This window comes from Pseudonaja textilis, chromosome 1, assembly GCF_049901715.1.
Source record: "Pseudonaja textilis isolate UNSWEBS1 chromosome 1, rPseTex1.2, whole genome shotgun sequence".
NCBI classification, from domain to species: Eukaryota; Metazoa; Chordata; class Lepidosauria; order Squamata; family Elapidae; genus Pseudonaja; species Pseudonaja textilis.
This window is the reverse complement of record NC_141990.1, coordinates 57,690,472-57,717,778: the sequence shown is the minus strand read 5'-3', so window position 1 is coordinate 57,717,778 and position 27,307 is coordinate 57,690,472. Positions and strand designations below refer to the sequence as shown.

Genomic DNA, 27,307 nt, shown 5'->3' with positions numbered 1-27,307 from the left:
TATAAGAAAAGCAAGAACACTACAATTACAAAATAAAAGCAGTGTACAGGAGAAGTATATTTAAAGAGAAAAGATGAATGGATAACTGGAAAAGAACAGACAAAGAATGATAAGTATTATGAATTGTATTGAGATAAGATAAATAAAATAAAACTAAGAAAGATAAAAGAGGGAAGAAGCTATATAGAAAATTGAAAATGGTAATATGATATGGAATGATATATAAAGTAAATATGATTTTTGAATTTGCATCTGTGCGAAGAGTTTTAACCTGGGATCAAGCAGCTTTCAGAAAAGATGTTTTATGTTTTTTATGTTTTATGTCTTGTATGTTTGTGTATTGTTTTTGAAACGCAAAAAAATTTAATTAGTAAGAAATATAATTTGGATAATAGAATGAAAAGGAGAAATTGGATAAGATATGAAGTTGAGCAGATAATGTAAATATACATATTACAATTTGGAAATATTTTGTATGTTCTACTGGTTTTTCCAGAAAAGATCTTTTATGTTATTATGCCTTGATTGTCTGTGTATTGTTCTGTAAAGTTAATAAAATTTGTTTTTTTTTAAAAAAAATTATGAATTTATTATTAATTAATAGATAGTTATAATCCAACAAGAAGATTAGTAGAGTATTGCAAGTTACGTAGTGATTAAGATTTGATAGTTAATGGAAATTTGAGAAGTATTCGTAATGATTATCAGGACATATCAAATTTGATATCAAATGTAAAGAGGAATGTGTTATATATACATTATTGGTTTTATATTTTTAAATTTGTATGTTTTTAATTCTTGTAAATAAAGTTTATTTTTTAAAAAAATAAAAAAATTGACTGAAATTGCTGAAGAGGAGCACCCAGAATATATGAAATAGGTGATTATTTATATGTTTTAAATAAATAAACTTATATTTTGCTATAAAGCTTGTTGGTGATGACAGAATAAGAGATGTTGATAACGTGTTCACCTCTGCAATCATCCTGTTTGTGTCACCTAAGAAAAGCAGATTCAGAGCTTCTTCTTCATTGGTTGCTTGCTGCAAAGAGAGATGTTTCAGGTGAATGTTCTGATCAGGATCCTCCATTATTGTCACCTTTCTATATGAAAAAATTAAAAAAGAAAACATGTATGAGTTTTTAATTATAAATTATACAGGAATATTTATTCAAAAAAAAATGCTAGTAAGTAAATGTATTAATTTCTTGATCATATAAACATATCTCAAATGCTTTAATGTTTATGTAACTCTAGCTACTAACAGCAAGATTTCCCAGTAAATGAAATATATATTTCAGAATTACTTATTCTACTGCGGGAGAAAACTGAATTGTTCAATATTAAAGATATGAAACTGTAACATTAGCAATTAAAAATATAAAACTGTAACATTAACAATCTCCTTTATACTACCTTGCCCTATTCCACAAGATTAGGAAGAGAAATCTTTATTTGTTATAATAGTAAACCAGGAAAATGAATTTAAATAAAATTCTACTTTGCTCAACAATTTAGCAAAATGAGCTTGCCACAGGCGTGTTTAAACATTGGATTGCCTGGAAGAAGAATTTTATGGGAAAAGGAAGTACAGGCCAGATTACTGAAACTAAGCGCATGTTGATTTCAGTGTCTATGGAGATTTTCAGTCATCCAGATCATGGTTGTCCCAAAGGTGTTTTTTCAAGAGGCAACTGGACTTTCTTGATTTTTCTTTGAAGACATTTTGCTTCTCATCCAAGAAGCTTCTTCAGATGAGAAGAAAAATGTCTTCAAAGAAAAACCAGAAAGTCCATTTGCCTCTTTGAAAAGCACCTTTGGGATATTGATTTCAGTATTAAAATAAGTAATTGTGAGAACTATGGTACTTTTTTGGACCTGGAACAGTAAAGGCCACAATTTTTCTAAAAGAAGTCCTCAGATGTTCCATTTCTTAAAGTTCTACAACTTGGCTGATGTAACTGATGAATTTATCCAGCTCAACTTGGCTAATATTGTTTTATACAAATTCCGCTTAGCTTTAAAAAGAATCTACAAATTCCATCCACTTAGCCAAATGGAAAACATTCTTTGTTTATAAAGAAAACAAAAACCTTGCTTCTGCCTCCTCTGTCATTATGAATAAATTAGCAGTATTTTTCCACATCAAGATCCAAATTAGCATTAAAACATATATACATTTTTACGTAAAGAAAGGAATCAGAACATTAGATATAGAACTGTTTATACAATTGCAATGTGAGAGATAAAATATTAGATAGTACTAATATTTCTAGTTAATGTTTCTGTTTCTATGTTGACAAGGAGATCTTTTAAATAGTATTTCCACCAATATAGAGTGACAGTGAAAAAATGTTGTATTTACTGTACTATTCCAATATTCATATTCACACACACACACATACAGTAATATCTTATATTAATACACACAAATATACAAGTCTAGTAGCAACCTAGATTTGCAGGTCAAATCTCTGCAGGCCAAAACTCTCTCTGCAAATAGTTACAAAACTGTTGAAGCACTGTCCAACACATAGCTGTGATTAATTTTTTATTATTATTTGTCCATGAATAATCTAGGAAAACTACATTGTAGTCTTTGATTATTTATTTTAATGGTATTTTTTTGATTCATTGTATAGAATAAGACATTTGAAAAAGGGGAAAAACAGCAGTATTGTTTGCCACAGCAATGTCACAGAAACTTTAATTTGATATAAATTTTAAATTTTAACTTCTTTTGATATGCAGGCAGGCAGACATACACAGAGAATTAGAACTGGGACAAAAGGAAAAAAAGATGTGCTGATTTTTACAAATATTGCATTACTCACGGTAAGTCTTCCAGTTTGGAGGCTTCGTGCCGTGGATCTAGCAGATCATAACCACACTCATTGTAAATTTCTAAGTAAGAAATATGTGTGGTATATGCCTTACTGCTATCCTGAATTAAAAGGAAAAAAGATCAATAAATGTATAAAATCTAAATTTTACCTATATTTATTTTTTTACTTTAGTACTATATAAACTTGATATTAGGTTATCTCTTTTCTATCTAGCTAGATATCTCCAGTCTATTTCATCAACAAATACCCGTGCTAAGGAATTCGAGCAAGATAAAACATTAAAATACAATCCATCCTATTGATACTATGTTAAAATAAATTGGACTGAGCCATCATCAATAACCAACTAATTAGTCTCAAAAGAAAAAAAGTTTCAATAATTATAATAACAGATGAACCAGTTAACTCCCAAATGCTCTCCAGAAAACCTCCATTTTTATCATATTGTATAAAGCTATTAAAGTAGAGCCTATCTAATTTCTAAGGAGAGGCCCTAACCCCTATAACCGGTGCAATGAACAAAAAGAAATGCCTGGTGGCCTCAGATTCCCTCACTTCACTGAAGTGGGGAACAACCAGCAGTTTTACCAGGGACAAGTATAATATTGCATATAGGTCAGTTTTGTTAGGGACGCAGTCCTGCAAGTAATAGGTGCCAAGTTGAAAGTCATAGGTTGCCACATTCTGTTCCAACAGCAGTTTTTGAGTGATCTTCAAAGACAATCCTATGTAGAATGCTTTACAATAATTTTTATGAGGGTATGAGTTACTGTTGGGAAGTCCTTGAATTCCAAGTAAGATTCCTGGCCAAATGCTCACCTGGTCAGAGTCTCTACATGGGAATGACCTTGGGGCACAGAGGGAAGAGCCACTGACAAAGAAATATCCAGATAAAAAGCAGTTTAGTCTGCAGAAGGAATGTTAGTATGGGATACTTCTTGGGCTGTAAAGATGATGGGGAACAAATGTACTTTCAGACTTGCAAGATTTTGTTAATGTACCCTTACAGTAAGGTAAAATTAGTTTATCTAGGTGTGCTTTCTGTCTTGCAAGAGTACTCTAGGAGAAATCCAAACACATCTGCTTCTTCATAGCAAGGGAGACTCAGATCTGAGCTATTGTAAACTCGGGCATTAACTGTACTACAGTTTTAAAGAAATATCACATAAATATTAACCTTTTAAAACAAACTTTTGAGCAGGTGGCCATACAAACTGAATGATGCCAGGCTGACTTAAAACTTCTAGCCAGCTTTCTGTGATACAATACCATTCCTACATAAAACACCATAGAGTCCTTGGTGCTCTCTGAGCTGGGTTGTTTACTTGTAGACATTTCATTACCCAACTAAGTAACATTATTAGTGCTAGTGAGAGCTAGTACTGTCGTTGTTATCTAGTCAGGTAGTGAAATATCTACAGGCAAAGGACTCCACCACTACAGATATTCTCGTCTATTAAAATAACAGTTGTAACTTGACAATTTTTAGTTCTTTGATTTCCTGTTAAAAGTATAGAACCTTTAATCTTCTTGAGGCTGCAGAAAACAACATGAAATCTATTTACATAATTGTACATTTCCATAAATAAGTAATAAATAATAAAAGAACAGAAATAATGGCCTGTACCTTTTGCAACCTCTGAAATATGTAAGACAGGGTCCGTGGAATTATCCCCCGATCACTGTAACGTTCTGCTCCCCCAGTGATTGTAAAAGTCTTGCCACTGCCTGTTTGTCCATAGGCAAATATAGTTCCATTATAGCCAGACAGAGCACTGAACATGGAGACAAAATGTGCATATATATATACATTTTTACGCTTTCAATCTGTTAACAATTTCTTTGATTTTTATTCCATCTATATTTGTACAAATCAAGGCAGCATACATAATGCATCCTCCTTCTATTTTCCCCAAAATCCCTGTGAGGTGATTTGGCTTAAGAGGCAGAACAAGTGGCCAAAAGTCACCCAGCAGCCGCATGTTCTCCCAGTGTCTTGTCTTATACTTTAACCACTACATCAAACTGACTCTCTTGTAAAAAGAAATAATCATTATTTTTGTTGCAAAATGAAAAGCGATACTATATTTTCTTTAGCCAGGCAAACATTCCAAAAACAGTTTACAATTAAATTCCAGGCATGCTGAGTATTAGAGTTGCACAGTACTTCAGATTCAGTTCTGAAAAATGTGCTCTGGATATGCAGGGCCATACAAATGTGGCATCTGTTACACCTCCTTAAAGCAACTTAATCTTTTCTAGGATCATGAGTCTCTGCAGATGGCGCAACAACAATTAAACTTGGAAAAGAACACACCAGTCAAAAACTTGCAAACACAATCTACACCCATGATTAAATGCATGTACCATAAAGCACCCTTTCTAAATTATTTCCAAAATATGCCCTGCCTAATTGTATACCTATGGTCAGCTCTGATTCTTGGTGTATTCCTGAATTACAATTTCCATTAGGTGGAACAATAGGGTTTGTTAGAAAATATAGTCCAGTAACATCTGAGATACCAAAAGTTCTAAAACTCAAAACGGGCCATCTGTAACATAGCATTTATAAAATCTCCAGGTCTTTATAAGGAATGATAGAATTCTGTGCAAGCCGTACTGTAGCTAGGAAAAATTATCTAGTACATATATTTTTCAATCATCTGTAAGTGAAGAACATAGGTTTGACAATATAATAAGGAACAACTACACTGTTCAAAACTTTATCCAATTTTATACAGACAATGTACCGGATTTACTCAGCTCAGAGCAGGCATATGTTATGTATAAGTGGAAAAAGTAATATTTATGTTTGTACTTCAAATGAGAACAGTTTTAACAGGTCAGTCTTTAAAAAACAAAATATTTGTTCCTTGGAGAATGGGGCCTTTCCAGTCTGGTGCCATGGAAAAGGCAAAGGCCTCCAACTCATTTATTTGGAAGCCTAAGCATTTGCCAGATGGCTCAATGTAATCTACAATAGCAAAATGTCAAAGAAAAACATACAAGATTCCAAAGAAAGTCAGAACCACTTATAAAAAAATACCAGAATTTTCAAATACATTTGTTTTCTGCCTGATTATCAGGCAAAGATTGTACCTTAGTTTGGAAGAAAGCTATTGCACATTTTCAAGCAATATTGAATGAAATAGTCACTGGATATCTTTGGCTTAATCAGAACATAACCTTTTGGACTACTGCATTTCATTAACTGAACAGGGCATTTTTTTTTCTCCAAGTTATTTTATCCTTTTAGTCACAAGCTCTGAACAAGAAATCAGGAGAAAAATTGTTTCCCACATCAGTTGATAAATCTAGTGGGCTGTATCGCTTAGCATGATCTCATCTAAATAAATCTGAAGTTAAACCTGAGCTAGTTAAAGAGTTTTCAGATATCTGAACAGGCAAAGGTGGACATGGACAATTAGAAAGAAGAACAAATGGTAGAGGGGGAAAGGAGGACACACTATTTAACTTTCTTGGCATTAGCAACAAAAATTACAGTAAAAACTGGTGAAAAAAGAATTAGGCATAGATGGATGGATGGACAGACGGACAGGCAGGCAGGCAGGCAGACTGACTGATTTATATAGATAAAAGATTACATTTTCCAGACAGACAGACATATATGGAACTTACATAAAAGACATACAAAATATTACATTTCCAGTATCAAAAACACTAGGTTTTCAACTGCAGGAATGTGTGCTTGTAACTGCTTACAGTCTTTTCAATTTCAGACAAACTGAATGGAGACTTACTAATCAACCCTAGTTACTTGTTACAGAGCTGGGATACATGTGGTTGGCAGCTTTTGGGGAAGTGCTTGTTTATACATCAGGAACAAATGAAACTACAGTACTGTAGTACTTTCTGTACTCTTTCTATAATCTCAACATCCTGGTTATATTGAGGTGACCAAAACAGGTTTTATACATTCTAAAAAAGTGTGACATATACCTAAACTCTATAGTAGATAATTATACAGTAGAATATGATACAATGTATAGTCTTCTCTAACTTGTGCCCTCCAAATGTATTCCCAAAAATTTCCATAAAAATATGATGGCTGAGAAATTTTGGGAGCCACTCTCCCCATCTTGATGTACCTAACTGGTATCAGACATCACTCTAGGCACAACAAAAACCAGCTACTAGAAACTAAGTTCTACCTTGAGTAAAAGCAAAATTTTCAGATTCAACATGGCTAGATAACATGCTTTACTGCTAAAAAAGAACATAAAAAGTACATAAGAATCAATATTTTTCATGTGAAGCCCAGAGTTTAAATCCTGACTTTTGCCTCCTTCCCCTCCGAGTCAACAGATTTTAACTATTCTCTTTCCAGCCTTGGGAGTTGTAAACATCTGTTTCATGTTTACATAAGGGATCTGTCCTTCTTGTGATTCCAACTCTAAAGCCACTGGCCTTTGTAACTGGAGAAAGCTGGTATTTCAAAAAATGAACACAATATTTTTGGTATAAGAGCAATCTTCAAATACTTAGATGGGGGAAATTATTTACTTTATAATTACCTCTATTATAAAGGGGAGTTTTATGAAAATGGTTTATCTCATAGACCTATTCCAAGACAAAAAAAAACATACTAAATTTCAGGAAAAAGGTTAAAGAATTATGAAAAATGAAGTTGGTGCCAATATGTTACATTAACATTCTCCCAATTTTGAGAATGCAGGTTCAAAAGTAGACCCTTCCTCTCTTCCCAACCTAGTTTTCCTTACATAAAGAGCATAGCAAGAAATGTATTATTTTTACAAATACACTGGCTCAATTCATATTTCATGTTAGATATGAACTCAGTTTAAATTAAACTAAAGGTATTTCATTTCATTTAGATCTTTCTCACATTTATCTGAAATAGCTTACTTCCATTTGATTCCTATTGAATCCCTGTAAGAAAGATTAGCCAATGGTTTTGTATTTCAAACACAAATCTATTTCTCTATAATAGTGCCGTCTTTGGATCCAAATGCATTCTCTCTTTCTGCTTATGGTTATGTTTGTTTTAATAATTTGCAAGACAAATCATTTATTTCTTTAATTATATAGAATAAAGGATTTTATTAGTCACTGAAATAAAGATTTAAAGGTAACCAAATTTTAAGCTGATATATATACATCTTTTGAAGAAATATGATCTAGCTCAGTTGGTTATCATCAATATGCAATGAATGACGGTAAAGCATGAAACTGGAAATCTAATAAATATAATCATATTCTTCTGAGAATTGGAAGAGGTAGGTATTTCAGCTGTTTAACATACATTTGGTTAAACTGGCAAAGAAAGAGTGTACAAAACAAAAAATGACAGTCTGGAAACAGGAGCCAATCAACCATATTATTTCTATCCCGTGTATACAATGGGTTCAATTTCTAAACACTATATTGTGACTGATATAATTAGAAACCACAATGTTTTCTTTTAAAAAGATTCAATTAATGATACATCAGACAAAAAAAATAACAAATGCCTACAATCCTCCAAGAACACCTTGTTAAAACAAACTGAAATAAACATTTGCAACATTACAGCATTCTATGTTTAAAAGTTTATAAATTTGAGCCTGGCTATACTAATGACAGAGATCTAATACAATTTTGCTAAGAGTCTAGAAATAAATATTCCTCAATAGCATATACCTAATTCACTTGTATAATACATTCAGAGACTAAACAGCTTTAAGTGAAAATCTAATATTCTGAACACGGCTAACTGATTTGGGCCCCAAAGTAGATCCCATCATTAAACATTTATAGGAATAAGGGAGTACTGGTAGAAGCGTTTAAAATAAAACTATTTTAAACAGGAATCAAAAGTAATAAAAACGAGAGGCTAGCAACCCCACATTAAGTCATCAATATAGTCATCAACCTTGGGCTGGCTTTGTGTAATTTGAGCAATCTTGGGCTCATTTTCTATAACTTGGGTGCCACAAAAGGAAAACATATAATACAGTATATCTAAAATCACTGAATTACTTTAAATACATTTTAAACATCTGATACGTTATTAACTTTAACTGAACTACTTATACTGACTATTAAAATGAAATAATAATAAGAAAGAAGAAAGATATTTCTTAACTTTGCTTTTAATGAATCAGTAATCAAATCTAGAAGTATTTCAAACTTGCAAATGGGGAGATTGGAAAGCTATGAGCATGCAAATCTCTATAAAAGAAATAGACCAAGTATAATACTTCCTAAGATTTTTTTCACAACTTTTTACTTTCATTTAGTCCATCACAGAAAGTTTTGGGAACTTTAATAGCAGTCTTTCAGGGTAGATCAGATCAAGAAACATATTACAAGAACTGCTGGAACAATACTGTTGTTGGGTATAACAGAGTTTTGAAGACCTGCAGAATTCCCCTCTGCCCCCGCTGTCCAGAATCAAGGTGGGCTTATTTTGAAACTCTTTCTCATGGTCCCTCCTTTCCTAGTTGTGAGATATCATTTACTGTCTTCTTTATTATCTTTTAACAATTCTGCTAACAGTTCCTTCCTTCATCAGCATTATCTCTACAATCTTCTACGTACAATGATTTTGGCATGATATTTTCACAAAGTAATGTTTATGACAAAAGTAAAATTTATTATCAAATTTAATTTTCCAAGTAGAGAACTCCACTTAAATATATGGAAAAGAACTGTATTTAAATATTTATCACCTTTACTTGATTTTTATCCTGCCTTTCACTCAAGAGCTCGCAGTGGAACACTTGGTGTTCCCTCCTATTTTTCCACAAATAAATCTGTAAAGTAAGTTTGGCTGGAGAGATAGTGACTTCCCCCAAAACAATCCAGTCACCTTCTGTAGCTGAAGGTAGACCTTCAATTTCCTGTTCCAATATCTTACCCATTATGCCATTGGCTCTATTTTATTTTATTTGAATTGTAGATAAACATTCCCCTAGATAGATCTCATTTAAATTATTTTTAAATGTGTGAAACATTTAAACGTGATGGAGGAGAAAGTAAAGAAAGTAAAGTGATATGGGAGATAAAATAGTATCTTCCAAATAATTTATAAATCTATCCTGTCACACTGTATAACTTCAATGGAAGAGGCACCTGCAATTTGTCCCATTTGTGCTGAAATGTTTAAAAAAGATATCTTACCATAGAAATTTGATAAAAACGGGTGTTTGATGTAGATTTGTAACTGCAGGTTCATAACTATTTTAATCCCATAGTTCTGACACTTTACTTTGCCAAAATTTAAAAAGAGAAAAAAAAACACTTAAAGCTTGCTAAAATAAAACCCTATAATCATGTGAAGTGGCATTCAAAAAAGGGCATTATTTTCTTCCTCCACTATGCTGTAAATAGATTCTACAAACTTCTATGTAAAACCACCTATACTAATAAGAATAAGGATGTGATGCATGTTTGTCTGTTATAAAATATCACCAGTTCACCATGTCAACCAAGAGATATAAAAAGATCAAGAATGATGATTCCTTCCAGTATTTCACTGTTCCTCAGCCATAGCCATAGCGTAGAATTAACATAATGCAGGCAGCTTCAAAGCAAGAATATATTTTGTTTCAATTCAGAAACACAAGATCTATAATACTCTAACTTCTTTTTCTTCCACATTTCATAAAATTGTTATTAATGTGAGATTAACTCCTTTAGCCTAGACTACGTATGCACTGAAGCCATGTGTGCTTTGAAAATTATTTTAAAGAAACAAGCCTGAAAAAGGGTGCAAATTGTATATTTTTTAGCTCTGAAGGAAATCTGAAAAAAGGATGGTTTGCTGTAATGAATAGCAGAGAATTGCTAAGCTCACATGAGATCTGAACCATTATTTCAGGATTGTCCCAGTCATAATATATTTTGAGACAAATCATCAGGCCAAATTCACAACCAAATCTAAAGTATAGGAAATTCCAGTTGGATTAAAAAGAAAAAAAGAGTACAGATGGACTAGAGATTTAGTAGCAAATTTTGTTTGCATACCATTGTGCGAGATGGAGAGCTGGCAAACCAATCTTCTTCCTTCAATGTGACTCTGATATATATAATCATAGACCAAGATACAATTAAGAAACCAGTGTAATAAGACACTGAAAACTAATCTATGGCTATATATTTATAAAATACCTATGTTCAGTGTTTCCACTTTAAGGCTGGGGTTCGCAGGGGTTTGGGAGATCCTCTAGCTAAGATTCTGCACAGTACAGAGAACCCCCAAATCCCACTCTTAGCTGGCCCCACCCACCCTGCCCCTCCACTCCCAGGAGTCCCCACATGGCCCGTTTTGGATGCAGGTAAGTGCAGGGCGCATGTGGAGGCTTGCGGAGGGCAAAAAATGGGCCTCCCAGAAGTTCGGGAAGGCTGGAAACAGGCCTGTTTCTGGCTTCCAGAGCACCTCTGAAGTCCAGGGAGGCAGTTTTTGCCCTCCCGGAGGCTCAAGCCTCCAGAGCCCGAGGAAGGCAAAAACGCCCTCTCACTGTGGTGCAGGAGGCCGTCTAGGCCATGCCCACCGTGGCCATGCCCATCCAGCAACCAGGCAGAGAACCTATTGCTAAAATTTTTGAAGGCCACCCCTGCTTTAAGATGCTATTTTTTTTAAAAAAAAGATGCTTAGGTTACAATTATTCTAGTTGAATTGTGCTATAATAAATGTGTAACCACAAATCTATTTAGAATATATGAGACAAAGTAATCTAAGTCTGGTTACAAATGTATTGTTTTATATACTGTGTAAACATAATGTGAAATTATGTCTTTTTTCAGGAAAATTTGCAGTGGAAAACAACAGAAGCATTAAGAGATCTAAAATTGAAAATTTGTCAGTTTGTTCCAAATTTTCACTATTCAGGTAGCATGTATATATCAAGAGCCTTTTTTTCAGGCAGCCACTGTGTTGGCAACCTCTTTGTCTGCCTGTTAAATCACCCAGCAACCTATTATACTAGCAAAAAGCACCTACGTATCCAGAATCAACATGCTACAGCTGCACTTAATCGAGCCACAAAACAAGCTCAAGAGGATGGAAAATGTGATATGCTTCACCACAGCTGAATGGCTGGGACAATGAACAAAGAATAATGGGAAATAACTGTTCTTTGTGGGAAAAGGCAATAAAGAATGACACATTTTCTCCTACACAAGCATGCATAATAAAAGCAAAAAATTCATGCATTATCTAAATATCCAAATATATGCTCCAACAGATATGAAATCTCCTTTGAATCTTCATATACAGTTTGTTGGACACTCATAAGTGGGTTGCTATTGCCTTTATTCTGTGATTTTTCTTTTTTCCCCAATTGTCTAGCTTGGTGTACCTCCCATTTGAGTCCTAAGCAAGCCATTGTAATTTTCAAGTCTAGGTCAGCCAAGCTCTGCCACCTGCTGACACTTAATAGATATGTTGGACAATGTGCCATGAGTGGATGTGAACTTTAGTGACCATATATAAACATATTCTCCAGGATGGTCTGTGCCCAACTTGCCCTTTCAGAGCTCCCAATGATGCACCCATTGCTACTATAATCAAGTCCATGTACCTTGCAGCTGGGTGTCTTCTAATTACTTCCTCCTTTCCTATCTTTTTAGTATTCTCAAGAAAGGTAATTCTTCACATAATGAAGACTGAAATAGGATAATTTCAGCCTGGACATTTTTGACTCAACTGGGTTTCAAGAACTTCATGGCAGCTCTACCACACTAGACTTTGGCATTTTTCTTGACTGCTATTTTCTTGACTGTTGACAGTTAAACCTAAAAGGCACAGGATCTCCACCACTTCAATATCTTTATTGTCAGTTCTGGTTACTTTATCTGTTATTAGTTTGATTTTCTTTATATTTAATTTCAATCCTACTTCTTTTCATTGTGCTCCTTGAAAATTTCATTTTCAGACCTTCCAAATCCTTTGTATTTTTAGCTATTAAAATAGCTAAATCCCCACTATTTTTACTCCTTTCTCAATCTGGAAACAGTCTGTTTCAGTATGATTGTGGTTTCCTATTTTGTGTGCAGATTTTGCACGAGGATAATGAAGTGTTCTAGGGTTCCCATTTTCCTAAGCATAGTTCCTCTGTTTTATAGTTTGACATGATCAACACAATTTAAGGTCATTCTATAATCAACGAAGTACATATAGATTTATTTTTTTACATTGTTTGGCCTTTTCAATCAGCCAGTATGTGTCAACAACAATGGGTGATATTCCTTGGCTTGAACATCTAGCATCTTTCTTTCCACATAGGATTCTAATTTGTATAGGATGATCCTAAGCATTATTTTGCTAGTATATGAGATTTTGGATATTATACAATAGTTTTCAGAGTCTCTTAAATTATCCAGTTTTGTTGGTATAGATAGATTATAACAATTACTGATTATGGGTCCATTGCTTGCCAGAGAGCAAATATAACTTCATCTTCTAGTACTAGAAGTTCTTATAAATAGAAAAATCTAGTCAAAAATCAGAAGTTATTTGTTGATAACAAATAAAATGTGTTAGTTTGAAAAGGTACTTCCAGTTTCTTTCCAATTTTTGTAACTAGGAAATACCTTCTAACATGGATGTTAACATTCTATACTATAGAATGGATGTTGGTATAATTTCCTGAGAACGCCCTTTCTATCTACACTGCAAGAGAGTCCAGGAATGGGTTAAGCTCCTCCTTCTGATGCCATATCTTTTGGCTCAGCTCAGGACTCTGGAGGCAGTGTGGATGAGAATACTCATTTCATCTGTGTTTGATCTACTGTGAATCTATTATTATTTGTTTATTAGTATTCTTCAGCATACAAATTCAAGGTTGAAACCTCTTGAGTTTGGAGATCTTTTGGAAGATTTTCTATTTTCATTTTCAATATTGGTACAGATGTCATGACAATACTGCTTGTTTTTTCTAACAGTTCTCTAAAAGTTTTTCTAAGATCTCTCTCTTGGTTTGGCTTCTCTTCTAGACAACATTCACCATTTGTTCTGATATCTATTTTTTCTGCTTCTTGTTCTTTGGCAATCTTTTCCCATATTCTTCCTCAACAATTTTAAAAATTTCATTCCACAATTCCTCTGGTTCTCTATTTAACAAAATTCAGAACTTCAAAATAATTTCCTATGTTCTCTTTGAAAATTGTGGTTATATGTTCAAAATCGTATTATGGAAACTGGTTAGTTCTGTTCCCCACTTTGATTTTGACTCTTATTTTGACAATCTTGACTTGAAATGTGAACATAAGGATTTTGTAAGCTTTTTGTAAACTGTCCCACAGATATCCCCTTGTTACATCTTTACTATTATAACTGAGTTATTCTACCTTATTGTATCAACAATATATTCGATTTGATTTCTATGTACTCCATCTGGTTATATCAGGTACATAGATATTTTTTGGCTTCTTTGAAGGTTACTATAGTATCTGCAATAAATGATTCATTGGATTTATTTCTATTTTGATAGATATACGGATGGCTTGTCTCCATTTTAAGAATAATATTCTTAGGACTTTCAAAGGAGTAGCAATATTACTCCACTAAAAGCAATTAAATTAATACCCCCCCCTCAAAATATAAATAAATATGGTGGGATTATGTCTTTGTCATCCATGCTTTGCTGCACCAAATTTATAAATCAAAATATGAAATCATACTTTTATACAAGTCTTTATTTTAGCTTTGGTTATTGGGTAATTCCAAATGTGCCAATCACACATATAATTTAACCCAACAATAACACTACAAAAGTGGAAAAAATCGCATGCAACTACATTTTCCTCACTGAACAAAATGCTTAAGTTCTGTTAAAATTACATAAAAATATGTATCTGACATTTCAGTGAGTTGTGATTGATCAAGTTCATGTGACAAAACCTACTTCTGATCCTTGGATTTGAGTTTGGAGAATGTAACAATTTACTAATTTACTAATACTAAAATAGAAACTGGTGATCAATTTTTTCAAAAGCACATCGAAAAACAACGTAAAACACTCAAGAAAGCCTATAATGTCTCAGGTGGCACAATGGTTAGAATGCAGTACTGCAGGCTACGTCTGCTGACTTCTGGCTGCCTGCAGTTTAGCAGTTCAATTCTTACCAGCTATCCTTCCTAAGTCAATAAAATGAGGATTCAGATTGTTGGGGGCAATATGCTGACTCTGTAAACCACTTAGAAAGCACTGTGAAGTGGTATATAGATGCTATTGCTATTTTTGATCTTTAGTGAATCCTTTTATATGTGGCTAGTAAAATTTAAGTGATCTAAAATAGGCAGTAAATTAAAAGCCCTGTACTAGTGAGAAATAACTCAGAAATTCCAAACAGAAACAGTAAGTTCAATGGGATTTAACTCCCAACCAGAGTAAATTGCAACTTTAAACATTAAAACAAACTATAGATTACAACAACAGAGAAAAAAGTTCAAAGAAATACAAAAAGGAGGAAAAATGAACGCCTTATGCCAGCAGTGTAAATCTATAATTAATGTCACATATGTTCCTTCTTTTATTGTTCTGCTATTGCTGTGGATTTATTTTGCTGTAATTTACTTTCCATGTGATCATACAAGAAATAGCTTTGGAATGTTACCGAGAAACTTCACTGACATTTCTGCTTTGTCATTTTCCTGGAAATAGATCAGCAAAGCTCCTCCTTCCCTTACTGATACTTTTTTCACTTTAAGAATATGTTCAGTTGATGAGTTGCCAAATTAATAATGAATTTGTTTTTGTAATCTTAAAAACCCTCATGAGGAACTAAACAATACCAAAATAGCAACAATTAATTTTAACAAGGAATTTTGGCACATTTGAATATAAATGAAAACAACCAAAATGTATTATTAGCAAACACCACTGCAATATGAAGGCATTGTAAATAACATATTTTGAAATTATATGTGTACGCGATGTTATTTTAAAATAGTAGTTACAAAGCATTGTTGAGATAACAAGATATGTTGCAATAAAACTAAAATTACTATCAAGTGAACACATCCTGCAATTTTATAAATAAAAAAGAAGCTTGGAAACAAGTAATGTAACTTCAGAACTAGCTGTTGCAACATTGTTCTTATAAAGTATGTGTTCTTTCTTGAACTATCAAACTCACGTTTACTGCATCTCCAAAGAGAGTGAAAAGTGATATTTGGAAGAATTAGATATAAGAGGATCCTTGCATTCTCAAATATGAATAAAGGAGAATATTTATAGCTCAGGGCTGAAATCAGGGGGTGCTTTTTGAGCTTGGTTGTTTTCTTGCAGACATTTCATTACCCAAACTAGGTAAACATCATCAGTGCTAGACCTAGCTTGAATAATGAAATGTTTGCAAGAAAACAACCAACCTCAGAAAGCACCAAGGATCCCTCAATATGAACACTGTACAAAAGAAAGAATTTCACTGAAAAATTAAAATGATTTCAAATGAAGTTTAAGCTATCCATTTATCATTCTTACTGAGCCCAAAACAGCTTTGTTCTGAATACGCTTTACTCAATCCACAGGAAAACAAAAGAAAATGCTGTCCATATCAACAACTAGCTTGACTTCTGATTGCAATATAAATTGCTTATGCTTCAAGAAACATGTAATCTGCACATGATAAAAAGATTGGGCAGAGATGTTTATCAAAGTGCACTTGCAAATGATCGTGTGGAAAAAAATACTATCAGAAGCATATTCCAGTGATTTCTATCTCCTTCATTTGACAAAATATATGTCATAAGAATAGAAAATATCCAAATGTCATAGAATGAAATGGGATTTCTGTCTCTAGGCATTCAAAGCTCTTCAGAGAAGGCCATGGTCTTTGAATTGTTATCTGTTGATATAAAAAGCAAAAATCATAAAATTCATTTTAGTTCTATCCTAATGGTATCAGTGTGATTTGAAATGCAATTTGTATAATTCTTAATTAAGATTATACTAAATATAAATTTAGCATAATAGTTTCTGAATTACATCCAAACTTGTATTCAGTTTATTCATACTGTCATTTTTTACTTCATAGACTGAGAAGAATAATGTGCTTAGATTGCTTTCCCTAATTTGGGCATCTTATAGTTTTATGAATTTAAATTCTTAGAATTCTATGGCAAAATGACCATTGCTGAGCATTCTGAGATTTGAAGTCCACACATCTGTAGCGTACCCACATCCAACAAGGATGTTCTGGACCAAAAAGGCTCTATCTTTGTATGATAAAATTACCTCAGATATTTGGGTAAGCAAAGAGGTGGAGGAGCATATATAAACAATCCTTATGTCATCAGAAAAGTTATAATTAATGTGCCTATTTATACTTTATACAGCTTTTTTAGGTTTCCTCAGGATGCTGTCAAAAGAAACTACCAGGTAAGCAAGATATAAACTAATTTAAGCAATTTAAATGTTAGATTAACAGGTCTGAAGACTCAGTATTATTGCAGATTTGAGAACAGCATGCCTCCCATGAGTTGTATGTGAACAATGGCAGGAGAGAGGTATGTCTCTATCTCCTGTCCATAAGCAGCACAGAGACATCTAGTTAGCCACTGAAAAATAGAAATAGGGTAAACCTTGAATTGATGTTCTTATAAGATAGATAATGGAGAGAACAAAAGAATATAAGAAATTTAATCTTTATTTCATTGACTATAGCAGGTCCTGGCTGTATCCTGCTATATGCAGTTAGATTGTGCCAAAAAGAGCATATTAAAAGCTAATAAATGTACTAGAACAGCGGTTGCCAACCGGTGGGCCATGGCCCACTGGTGGGCCATGAGAAAATTTTGGTGGGCCACAGAGAAATCTCATCCTCAGAGCATCCCCCCAAAGCAATTAATCCAGGCTGCACAGAAACACAAGGCTGCTCAGCCCACATGACCTGTGGGAACCCTTCCCGCCCACTCATTCCTTACCCAGCAAACTTGTCTGCTAAGTTGCTATTTTTCCTTTTTCCAACCACCATCTGTTCTGCTCTGCCGGGAGATTTAGATTAGCTAGGAAGCAGGAAATGGTTGGATTTCTTGCTTTCTAGCTAAGCACAGCTGAACCTCCTTTAGGACTGAAGGTTTGCTTGCAAGCAAATTCAGTGCAGACTCAGGGCAAGCAAATTTGAGAGACTGAGCTAGCTGATGGCAGATAGATAGATCAATGAATGATTCTGTGAGCAACTCAATCTGCCTGCTTTGCCTGATTTTGGATAAAAGTTGCTCTTTTTTTTATAAAAAAATCAATATTTATATGCATGGTATGTTGTGAGTTAATTTTGTGAGTTTGCTTGCAAGCAAATTTTATGTGACAGACTGAGCTAGCCAATGGCAGATAGATCTCTGAATGAATCTGTGATTCTGTGAGAAACTCAATCTGCCTGCCTGCTTTGCCTGATTTTGGGTAAAAGTTGCTCTTTTTTATAAAAAAATTCAATATTTATATAAATATTTATAATATTTACATACAAGCCATGCCCAGCCAATCACATGACCACCAAGCCACACCCACAAATTAGGCCATGCCCACAGAACCAGTTAGTGGTCCCTGGGATCTAAAATTATGAGTTTGGTGGTCCCTGAGGTCCAAAAGGTTGGCGACCCCTGTACTAGAACACCTGATTATTTTTCAGTGCAACTGTAACTTTGAATAGTCACTAAATGAACTGTTTTAAGTTGAGGTCTACCGTACATATTATACGAATGGCAATATGAAAAGAGGTGACAGCTATAATAAAAAGTGCAAATCCAAAGACTAAAATTTTTAGAAAATAGGCTGTAGGAAAAGTGAAAGAAAAGAGTTTGGAGACCTTACAGAAAAGTTCTAAGGTCTGCAAGATGCACCAGTTGTTTCATCCTAGATCAAACAATGCTCAGGACACTCCATATAAACTTATACAGGCTTATCAAAGTACAAAGATAAAATATTATAAAATGCTATAAGAAATTATGTATATCAACAGATAAAAGTCCATTCTTGTACATAATCTTATATCTGACCAAAACTAGCTACAAACTCTGTAAGTTAAACATACTTTCCTTTTTTGATCTCAAAATCTGTATTCAAGGGAATATTGTCTGAAAATGAGAAGTAAGCATAATGGATAGATATACTTACTTTCCATTAATTGCACATTGTATGAAGACCCATTTTCTTTAATTGTAAGTGTGCTTTGAAAATGTGAATTTATCTTTTTGCACACTTCCAATACATAAACCTAATATTTTCAAAACCTTTTTTGAATACGGAATTTACAACACTAACCCATACTTGATTAAAACACATACATTTTTTTCAAGTCAGCCTTGACTCTTGATAACTGTCTGGACAAATATATGTAGATTTCTTAGCAACATTTTCAGAAGTTTAACATTGCTTCTTCCTAGGGCTGAGAGAATAACTGGCCCAAAATTTCCCAGCCAGTTTTGTGCACAGTCTCTACTACACCAAACTGGCTCTCATGTACATACTACTGTTTTATGTACTACAATACACTATACTATATTGTAGTTTGTTTCACTAGTGAATCTTGCTTTATTCAGTTTAGACTCTATCAGACTATTTATTGTTATTTTTAACAAAATGCATATCATTTTGAATCTCATCTGCCCCTTGCTATCAAATATTTACTAAAAAAGGAATAAGAGAAACTATTCAATGAACTCTACCATCCAATTTTTTTAAAAAAATGTTCATTAACACAAACTGGTTTTATTGATTAAAAAGGTGAATGGGTCATTAAAAAAAATCAAACTCACCATTCTGCAACTGGCTTGGCAATAGTTTCAAAAATGTCATCTTGTTTTGATTCCTGATCAAATACTTTCTGAAATCTGCAAATTATAAATAATTGGTCATGCAAAATCTTAAAACAATACTGGATTCATTTCCTTCTTTAAAAAAAATTAAAAATAAATCAATGTTTACATCATTGCTTTACATAATCCTGAACAATTTTCTCCTGTAGCTTTTTCCACACTGTTATTGTGCTACTGAATCCACAAAGGACTTTAAACACTACTGCTTACAAAATGTGTACAATAAAATATTGTGATAAATGTTACTGCTTAGAAAAAGCAAACTGTATTTTACTACTGTCATGGGGATCAACATTTCCAAAGGCCCACACATGAACATGTTTAAGAAACACAAAAATAAAACAGAATATATAAACAGTGCAAACTATTTCCAGTTTTCTTCTCTGGAAGAGAAAAGCAACTATTAAGGAACTTACTTTAACAACAAGTCAAATACTTTCAAAGTCCATAATACCTTATTTCTATAATCTAACATTAATAAATTATTGATGTTTTAGCACCTCTATAAACAGTTCTTCTAAATACATGTTTTAACTCTCTCTCTACTCTCCCACCATTAAAAGAACCAATTTTGTTCTAGTGCAAATGACTTAAAAGCATTATGTTGATCCACTGTAGTGGACAAAAGAGTCCTGTGCTACGTTAAGGACTAACTGCGTTTATTTAATCACTAGGCACCTGCAGCTCCTACTCCATTTTACTAGAAGTGCTGAAAAAGAATTTTTTAAAGTTAATTGGGAAGGTAAGAAAGAAGAGGGAAAGAGGAATAGATGACAATACTTATATTAAAATTATAACACCAATATGATGTTCACAGAACCTTTTTCTTTCCATATAAAACAAATGAAAATAAAATCAAAATTAATTTTATTTTCTAGGAGGAAAGAATGAGCCATATATCTCTTTTTTCCTGTCATAGAACCAGGTGAAAATAATTCAATTTTCACTGATGGTTGTAGTGAAATAGGGGAGGCGGCGGCTATGAGGGGAATGAATCTGAATATACAAATATCACTGTGGGCTGGAGATATGTGGGCTATGCAGGAAGACCCCTGTGCAGGGTGTTCAATTAGAAATTGCCTTCCTTCAATTAGAAATTGCCATATTCATGGCCATGGAACTATGTCTGAAATTTAATCTCTCCCCTCCCTTGGTATGCTATGGGTCCTGATAGTCTTCAGAAAACTGCTTGAAACTTCTTTTATTGTTTTTTTCAAGCCAGGAAAGCTGGGTTATGATTCCAAATATTGAGTTGATTTTGTTTTTAATCATGACCCTCTGTTTAGTATTATTATAATTCACTGGTGTGGGTGAAAATTCACTGGTGTGTGTTTGTGTGTGTAAAAGTAATGTATTTCTGTTTCAGTGGTGGGATTCAATTTTTTTTTACTACTGGTTCTGTGGTCATGGCTTGGAGGATGTGGCAGGGGAAGGATACTGTAAAATCTCCAGTCAGAGGTGGTATTTGCCAGTTCTCCAAACTACTCAAAATTTCTGCTACCGATTCTCCAGAACTGGTCAGAACCTACTGAATACCACCTGTTTTGTTTGCTTTTCATCCCAATTACCTATTAAGGAATTATAGGTCATCCATATTTTTATGGGTACATTAAATAAATAAATAAATACATTCATACATACATTTATACGTGCATGCGTGCATGCATGCATACAAAAAGTTATCCACTACCTGGTTAGAAGTCCATTTCTAAGCTACTAATATTGATGCCTCATACTTTAAAAATCAGTATTTAATATTATTAACAAAACAGACTTCTGCTTGTTCAGTGAAACATGTTCTTCCTCTTATTTAACTCACCTTCCTTATCCCTAAATTTTCTCTGAATGTTTTCTACCTCCTCCTCTGTGAGGGAGTGAAATTGGGGTTGTCTGCTCTTTTCAAAATTAGCTGTACTCATGCAGAAAGCTTCTCCTCCCCACTTCTCCTCAGGCATTCATCCATTTCTCCATTTCCTCAGAACTTTACTCATAGGCATTCAAGCTGGTCTTCCAGCTGCCTGGCTAACTGTGCCACACCCTGGTATTTTAACACACACATTGACGTCCAGAGGCAGCCTCAGTCTTTTGAGCTTACAAAAGTAAATGTTAAGACAGAGTAGGAGAGGGTGCACAGTGTAGCAGGAAAGGTGAAGGCTGGGAAGCAGAGATTGGCAGCTATTATAAGAAGGCAAAAAGACTTATCCTGGTGGGATTCCTGCCTGTGTTTTTCTAGGAGCCCAATAACAACTAGAAGAGGAACAACCAAACTGAAACAGCACTTCATCCCAATTAATGCAAGAATGTTTGGGAAAAGGCAAAAACTGCGTGTTATTTTGTAAAGACTTTGAGACTTTAGTTTGAATTAAGTATAGTAAAAGAATAAGTATTAAAGGAGTATTACAGACATACTTATGTGGCAACAATACCTTGCAAAACCCAAAAGGGTGGAGTTGGCCTAGAGAATAATAAATAGCCTGTTGTTGGGAAAGGTGATTGTTGCAATCAAATATTTTGTACAGATTTCCTATGCTGTGGTGTCTCTAGTCCTTGGACATCAAAGAGCATCACACCCTGTCCAAGAGAATTCTGGGAAGGAAAGTAGCATATTGAAGAAAAAATATGTTCCAATAGTAATTTCCATACCACTGTTAGATGTACAAAGCGGGCTACACATAAACACATTTCATATCCAAATCCATCAACTTTATTTTCCAATAAAGATACATTAGATTGGACAGTAAAAGATAGCTTTTCACAATCTGTTCTGTTTTGTCAAAGCTGTAAGCATTATAATGTTGCTTCATCATGATCATCAATCATAATACTGACATTGAATTGGAAGAAAAAACAAGAACAATCTGAATATAGTTACTTTAAGAAAGTTTTAAAATGCTGTAACAGAAACTTTATGAAGGAACTTTATGATATCTATTAATAAAGATGTTAAAAGTTTGTTGTTGGGTATGTAGCACTATTTGGAACATATTTATAGGAAGGCAACATAATCAGAAGCATGACCTGTAAGAAAAAAATTAAAGGAATTGAACTTCTGAAGAAAGTAGTCTTCAGAAAAGTCAAGTAAGATGTTAGCCATTGACAAATATCTGAAGGGCTACCATGGATTGATGAAAGAGAAAAATGGTTTTCAGTTGGTCACAGATGAAGTATCTCCTGTGATTTGTATCAAAATTGACAAAACAGTCCATTTCTGACAGGAGGCCACACTACTCTACTGAGCAGACTTCGTTTATAGGTATTCCTTAATTTACAACTGAAATGGAGTCCATAATTTCAGTTGTAAGTTATATAAAGCACATCAGCATGTGACCATGCCCAATTTTATGGTCTTTTTTGCATTGGTTATTAAGCAAACACCAGAGACACAAAGCAAATGCTACAGTTGTTAAGCAAACCCATTGTTTGCTATGGCGTGGTTTTGACAGAAACAATTAGTAAACATTGGCTTTCAGCAAAAACAATGTAAATTGCCATCAAGTGACTGCAGGGGGGCTGCAAACAGGTTGCCAAGTGCCCAAATTGTGATCATGGGGGAGGATGGGTGGGTGGGCATTGGAACTTCAAATCTGGGTAATAAGTCCTATTTTTGGAGTCCAGCCATAAGTCGAGGACTACTTGTAATGATTTTATTCTATTTTATTCATTCAGAAGTAGAAATGTGAATTGATTTTCTTGTTATAAACAACATAAATATGTAATATTCAGTAATATTCAGTAATATTCAGTAAACTTTTTATGTAAAATGGTTTGGTGGGATATCAACTTTGTACATAGAGTAAAATTTAAACTACATAACATTTGAAGGTTTTAGAAATGTAAAACAATATTTCAAACATTCATAAATAAAAACAGTAAGTAGTTTCGAAATGAGATGGGTGACAAATTTAATAAATAAAACAAAAAGTTGGAACTATATGATAAAATGATTAAGCATTTTATAATAATGTGCAAACAACCAAAGTATTAAAGTTACTTACTTAAATTTATAGCTTTCTCGTTTGTTATTGACAAATCCATCTGACAAATCTCGTGGAACAATAATCTCCAGACCAAATGCTGATGTCTCAATTTCATCAACTGAATATATCTACAAAATACATGTAACCTTTTGAAAATATTTCTATTAATTAATGTAAACATTCCATGGTTTAGTCTTGTTTAGATTGGATAATTTTTAATAGGAATAGATATGCAAGCAATTCTCATAACAGGTATACAAGAGATTTAACTCTAGGTAAAATAATGCCTAAAATATAGGAATGAGTTAAATGCATACTATTCCATATCATTTCCAGTAAAATTTGATATTTTCTAGAAGTAATCACTGCATTTCAGTAGTATATAATTTTGAGTAACTATGAATAAGATTCCAACATTTATTTTATTTAGACTCAATTTAATTTATGTAGGGCAAGCAATTTTGAATGTAAGGCTAAAGAAAAGTTAAATAACAAACCTTCCTACCTATCGAAGTTATAGAAACCAAAGTAATACCATTTCATCACACTTCAGAATCCCAGCCATAGGTTCACAGCAGCAAAATGTGTACAGAATCTATGTCTCTTTAAAGTATTTCTAATTTGATGACCTTCAGTATTTGTTATGAACTTAAGTCCTGTATCCCCCCCTTTTTTTTCCAGGTAGTAAGCAATAATAAAACTGGTAGAAAAGAAAGATGGAATATTTATAACTATAGAGATGTTATTTCCTCCTATCATTTCACAAATAAATGGGAAGACTAAATAACAAAAGCCACATTTCCAAACATGCTTTTTTAAATGAAATGTTTTATAACCCTTTAACAAAGCTCTTGATGGATTAAAAACAACAGCAGCGATATCTGATTGCATTTAGCAATCTTTTCCGGGCCTACCATTTGAACAGGCAGCAATAAAAGCTTTTTTTTTTCCTATTAAGAGATTCAGGTTTTAGAATACCAAGACAAAAACAGTTAATTGGAACGTGTGTTTGGCTTCTCAACATTTAGGCAATTTCTAAATAACCTCATTCACGTTGCTTTCACTTGGGAAATTATTGTAGCACTTACTCAGTTTTAGCTGATTTTTAAAAATTATTATTTTTAGAGTTGGTTCATATTGTTAAGCCTCCCTGAGAGCTCACCAGAGTCGAAAGAGGGATGTAAAAAATAATTAAAGTAACAGGGGCATCTGAGCTTGCCTGCAGCCCAGCATCAAATTTAGCCACTTAGTTTTTCCAAAACAGCCAGGTCCTCCTCTTCCTGGGGAAGAGCTACCCAAGTCCTGTGTTGCGTCTTGTTTATCTTCTCCACCACCCTCTACACTGGACTGCCATTTGTCAGAAATGGTGAAGGTCTCCCACTTGGGCGGGGTGTGTGTGGACTAGATGACCTGAAAGGTCCCTTCCAACTCTGATCATCTGTTATCTGTTAAAAGCTTTCCCTCATCTCATCCATCACAAGGTGCACTCCACTCAAATACTGTATTCCTGACATTCTGACGTGCAGATTTCACCTTAGGTCATGCTGGTTGGAAAACTCTGGCAGATGAAGTCCACACATTTTAAGCATGCCAAGCTTAAAGAACCCTGTTCTAATCCTCGCGCGGTCTCTCTGTTTTTTTCAGTATTTCGGGGTGTCTATGGAGATTTTCACCCATCCTGATCATGGCTTTTAAAGCACCTTTGAGACAATATTTCGGAGCTTCGGGCCTGGCTCTCTCACCCACTGTTTTCTCCCCAACAACGAGTCCGGCCCGGCCTGATGGGTTCTGTCCTTCACCTACCCCGGGGGTCTGCCTCTTGCCCAAGGGTTTCACCCGGGCAAAAATCTGGATCGTCTGCTTCACCATCTCCGCGAATCAAGTTCTCCGTGGCCAAGAAACAAGCCAGCGGACAAAAGGCCGGCCCTAGCAACGGTAACCAATGAACACTACCCGTCGTGCCTTGCGGTACAGCGTCCGGTTGGGGAAGCTCTCCCCTCCCCCCACGCACGTGAGAGCTGAGAGTCCACAGTTAATTAGTTTGAAAACTAAGTAGAGGCGGTGTTGGGGGTGGGGGGACTGTGCCGCGTTTGCGTTTTTTCCATTACTTAAAAAGTTTCGCTCTTTTTTTTTTCCCTTTTGGTCCCAAACAGCATGTCCTGTCATGGAGGGTGGACGTCACTTTAAAAAAAATATCGATGGAGGCTGTGTTAGCGATGGCTAGCTAAAAGTAAGCTCCTGTTTAATCATGATAACTCCTAGGTAATGGAGGTGGAGGATTTTTGGATCAAGAGGGTGGTCGGAAGACGATCTAATCTGAGCCCCAAGCTCAGAAGTGGCGTCTGAAAGGAGCCTGCTTGAGCTTCAAATAATACCCTTATTCCATAGGGATTAAAAGAAATACGGGCGTTTAGTGATGGAGAGGGGAGAGAGAGAAAGCGAGCGTTTATGATAGTCCCGACACAATATGGTAAGGTATGAACCATTATTCAATAACAAATAGTGACTGATTTTGTATAGCACATAAAACTAAAGATAAGTCACGTTTATGCCTCAACATATATATATCAGACCAATCTATCAATGAATTATTTAGTGAACTATGACATAAAAGTCTGTGGAGATTCTCAGTCATCCAAGTCATGGTTGTCCCAAAGGTGCTTTTTCAAGAGGCAACTGGACTTGTTTGAAGACGTTTCGCTTCTCATCCAAGAAGCTTCTTCAGCTCTTCAGCTTCTTGGATGAGAAGCAAAATGTCTTCAAAGAAAAACTAGAAAGTTCAGTTGTCTTTTGAGAAGCACCTTTGAGATATGACATAAAAGGAATGGAATGAATTGGGTAATCAATATTCTTGATTTCATTCAACACATATTTAATTATACTATCTCAGGCAATTAGGTTACATAAATTCACAAGCAGTCGCTCAAAGAGCTAAACCAGATTATGATTATGATCTGTGAATCTAGATCCAGAGACCTTTTAAGATAATAATTTGTGAATTTGCAGGTGTGATAATCTGTTTGTATCCTAGAATAGTATTACATTTTGAATTAATCCATTTGACTACAAGGATGTCACCGTGGAAAATTGCTTCATTGTTTTAAGATCTTAGTATTTTGAAGAAACATACCTTACTGCACTTCAATATTTTTTTTTAGTGCCTCTCCCAAATATTTTTGAAGGGGAATCCTTACCTGGCCCTAAAATGAAATCCCCTTATTAGCTCATAATCACATAATGTAATGGAGCTTATTTTAATCTACAAAAGTTTTAATCCGATAATCCTGCCATGATGGTGTTGTACAACTGGATAGGATAGTTTAAAAAACATTGAATCCTAGGCACTGTTTATTAAAAACATTTTTACCAAAAATATTATCTATCAGGAAGTTTTATCCCATGTTTCTGTATTAATGACCATTAGTCTTTAATTTCAAACCAGAATCTGCTTTCCTTTCTTTTACCAAAGTTCAAAATATGTACTGAAAATGCCAAACGAATGACGGAATCATTTATTCATAAGATTATATTATTTGGAGGGATTTCTTTAAAAAAAAAGAATTTTCAGAGTCAAAATCGGTTCTCAATGTGATCATAGATGTGTTTGTGTAGTTTAGTTGACAACAATTTCCCCTTTGTCATTCCAAAATTTAATTTAGAACTTACTCTAAAAACTGATTCCTCATAATTTAGTAATGGAA

At 34.2% G+C, this 27,307-nt stretch overlaps 1 protein-coding gene across 1 annotated transcript in view; it reads right to left on the bottom strand.

Moving 5' to 3' along the window:
* Nucleotides 1-25,537, bottom strand: part of KIF6 (kinesin family member 6) — a 120,284-nt gene extending 94,747 nt beyond the window's left edge. Inside the window, exons 1-6 of the mRNA XM_026695363.2 lie at nt 25,410-25,537; nt 23,625-23,734; nt 19,570-19,644; nt 4,474-4,621; nt 2,835-2,944; nt 974-1,103 (exon numbers count right to left, since the gene is read on the bottom strand). Of these exons, the coding sequence (XP_026551148.1) occupies nt 974-1,103; nt 2,835-2,944; nt 4,474-4,621; nt 19,570-19,644; nt 23,625-23,734; nt 25,410-25,475 (639 nt within the window). The 5' untranslated portion in view covers nt 25,476-25,537. The remainder of the gene's footprint in view (nt 1-973; nt 1,104-2,834; nt 2,945-4,473; nt 4,622-19,569; nt 19,645-23,624; nt 23,735-25,409) is intronic.
* Between the last annotated feature and the right edge of the window lie 1,770 nt (nt 25,538-27,307).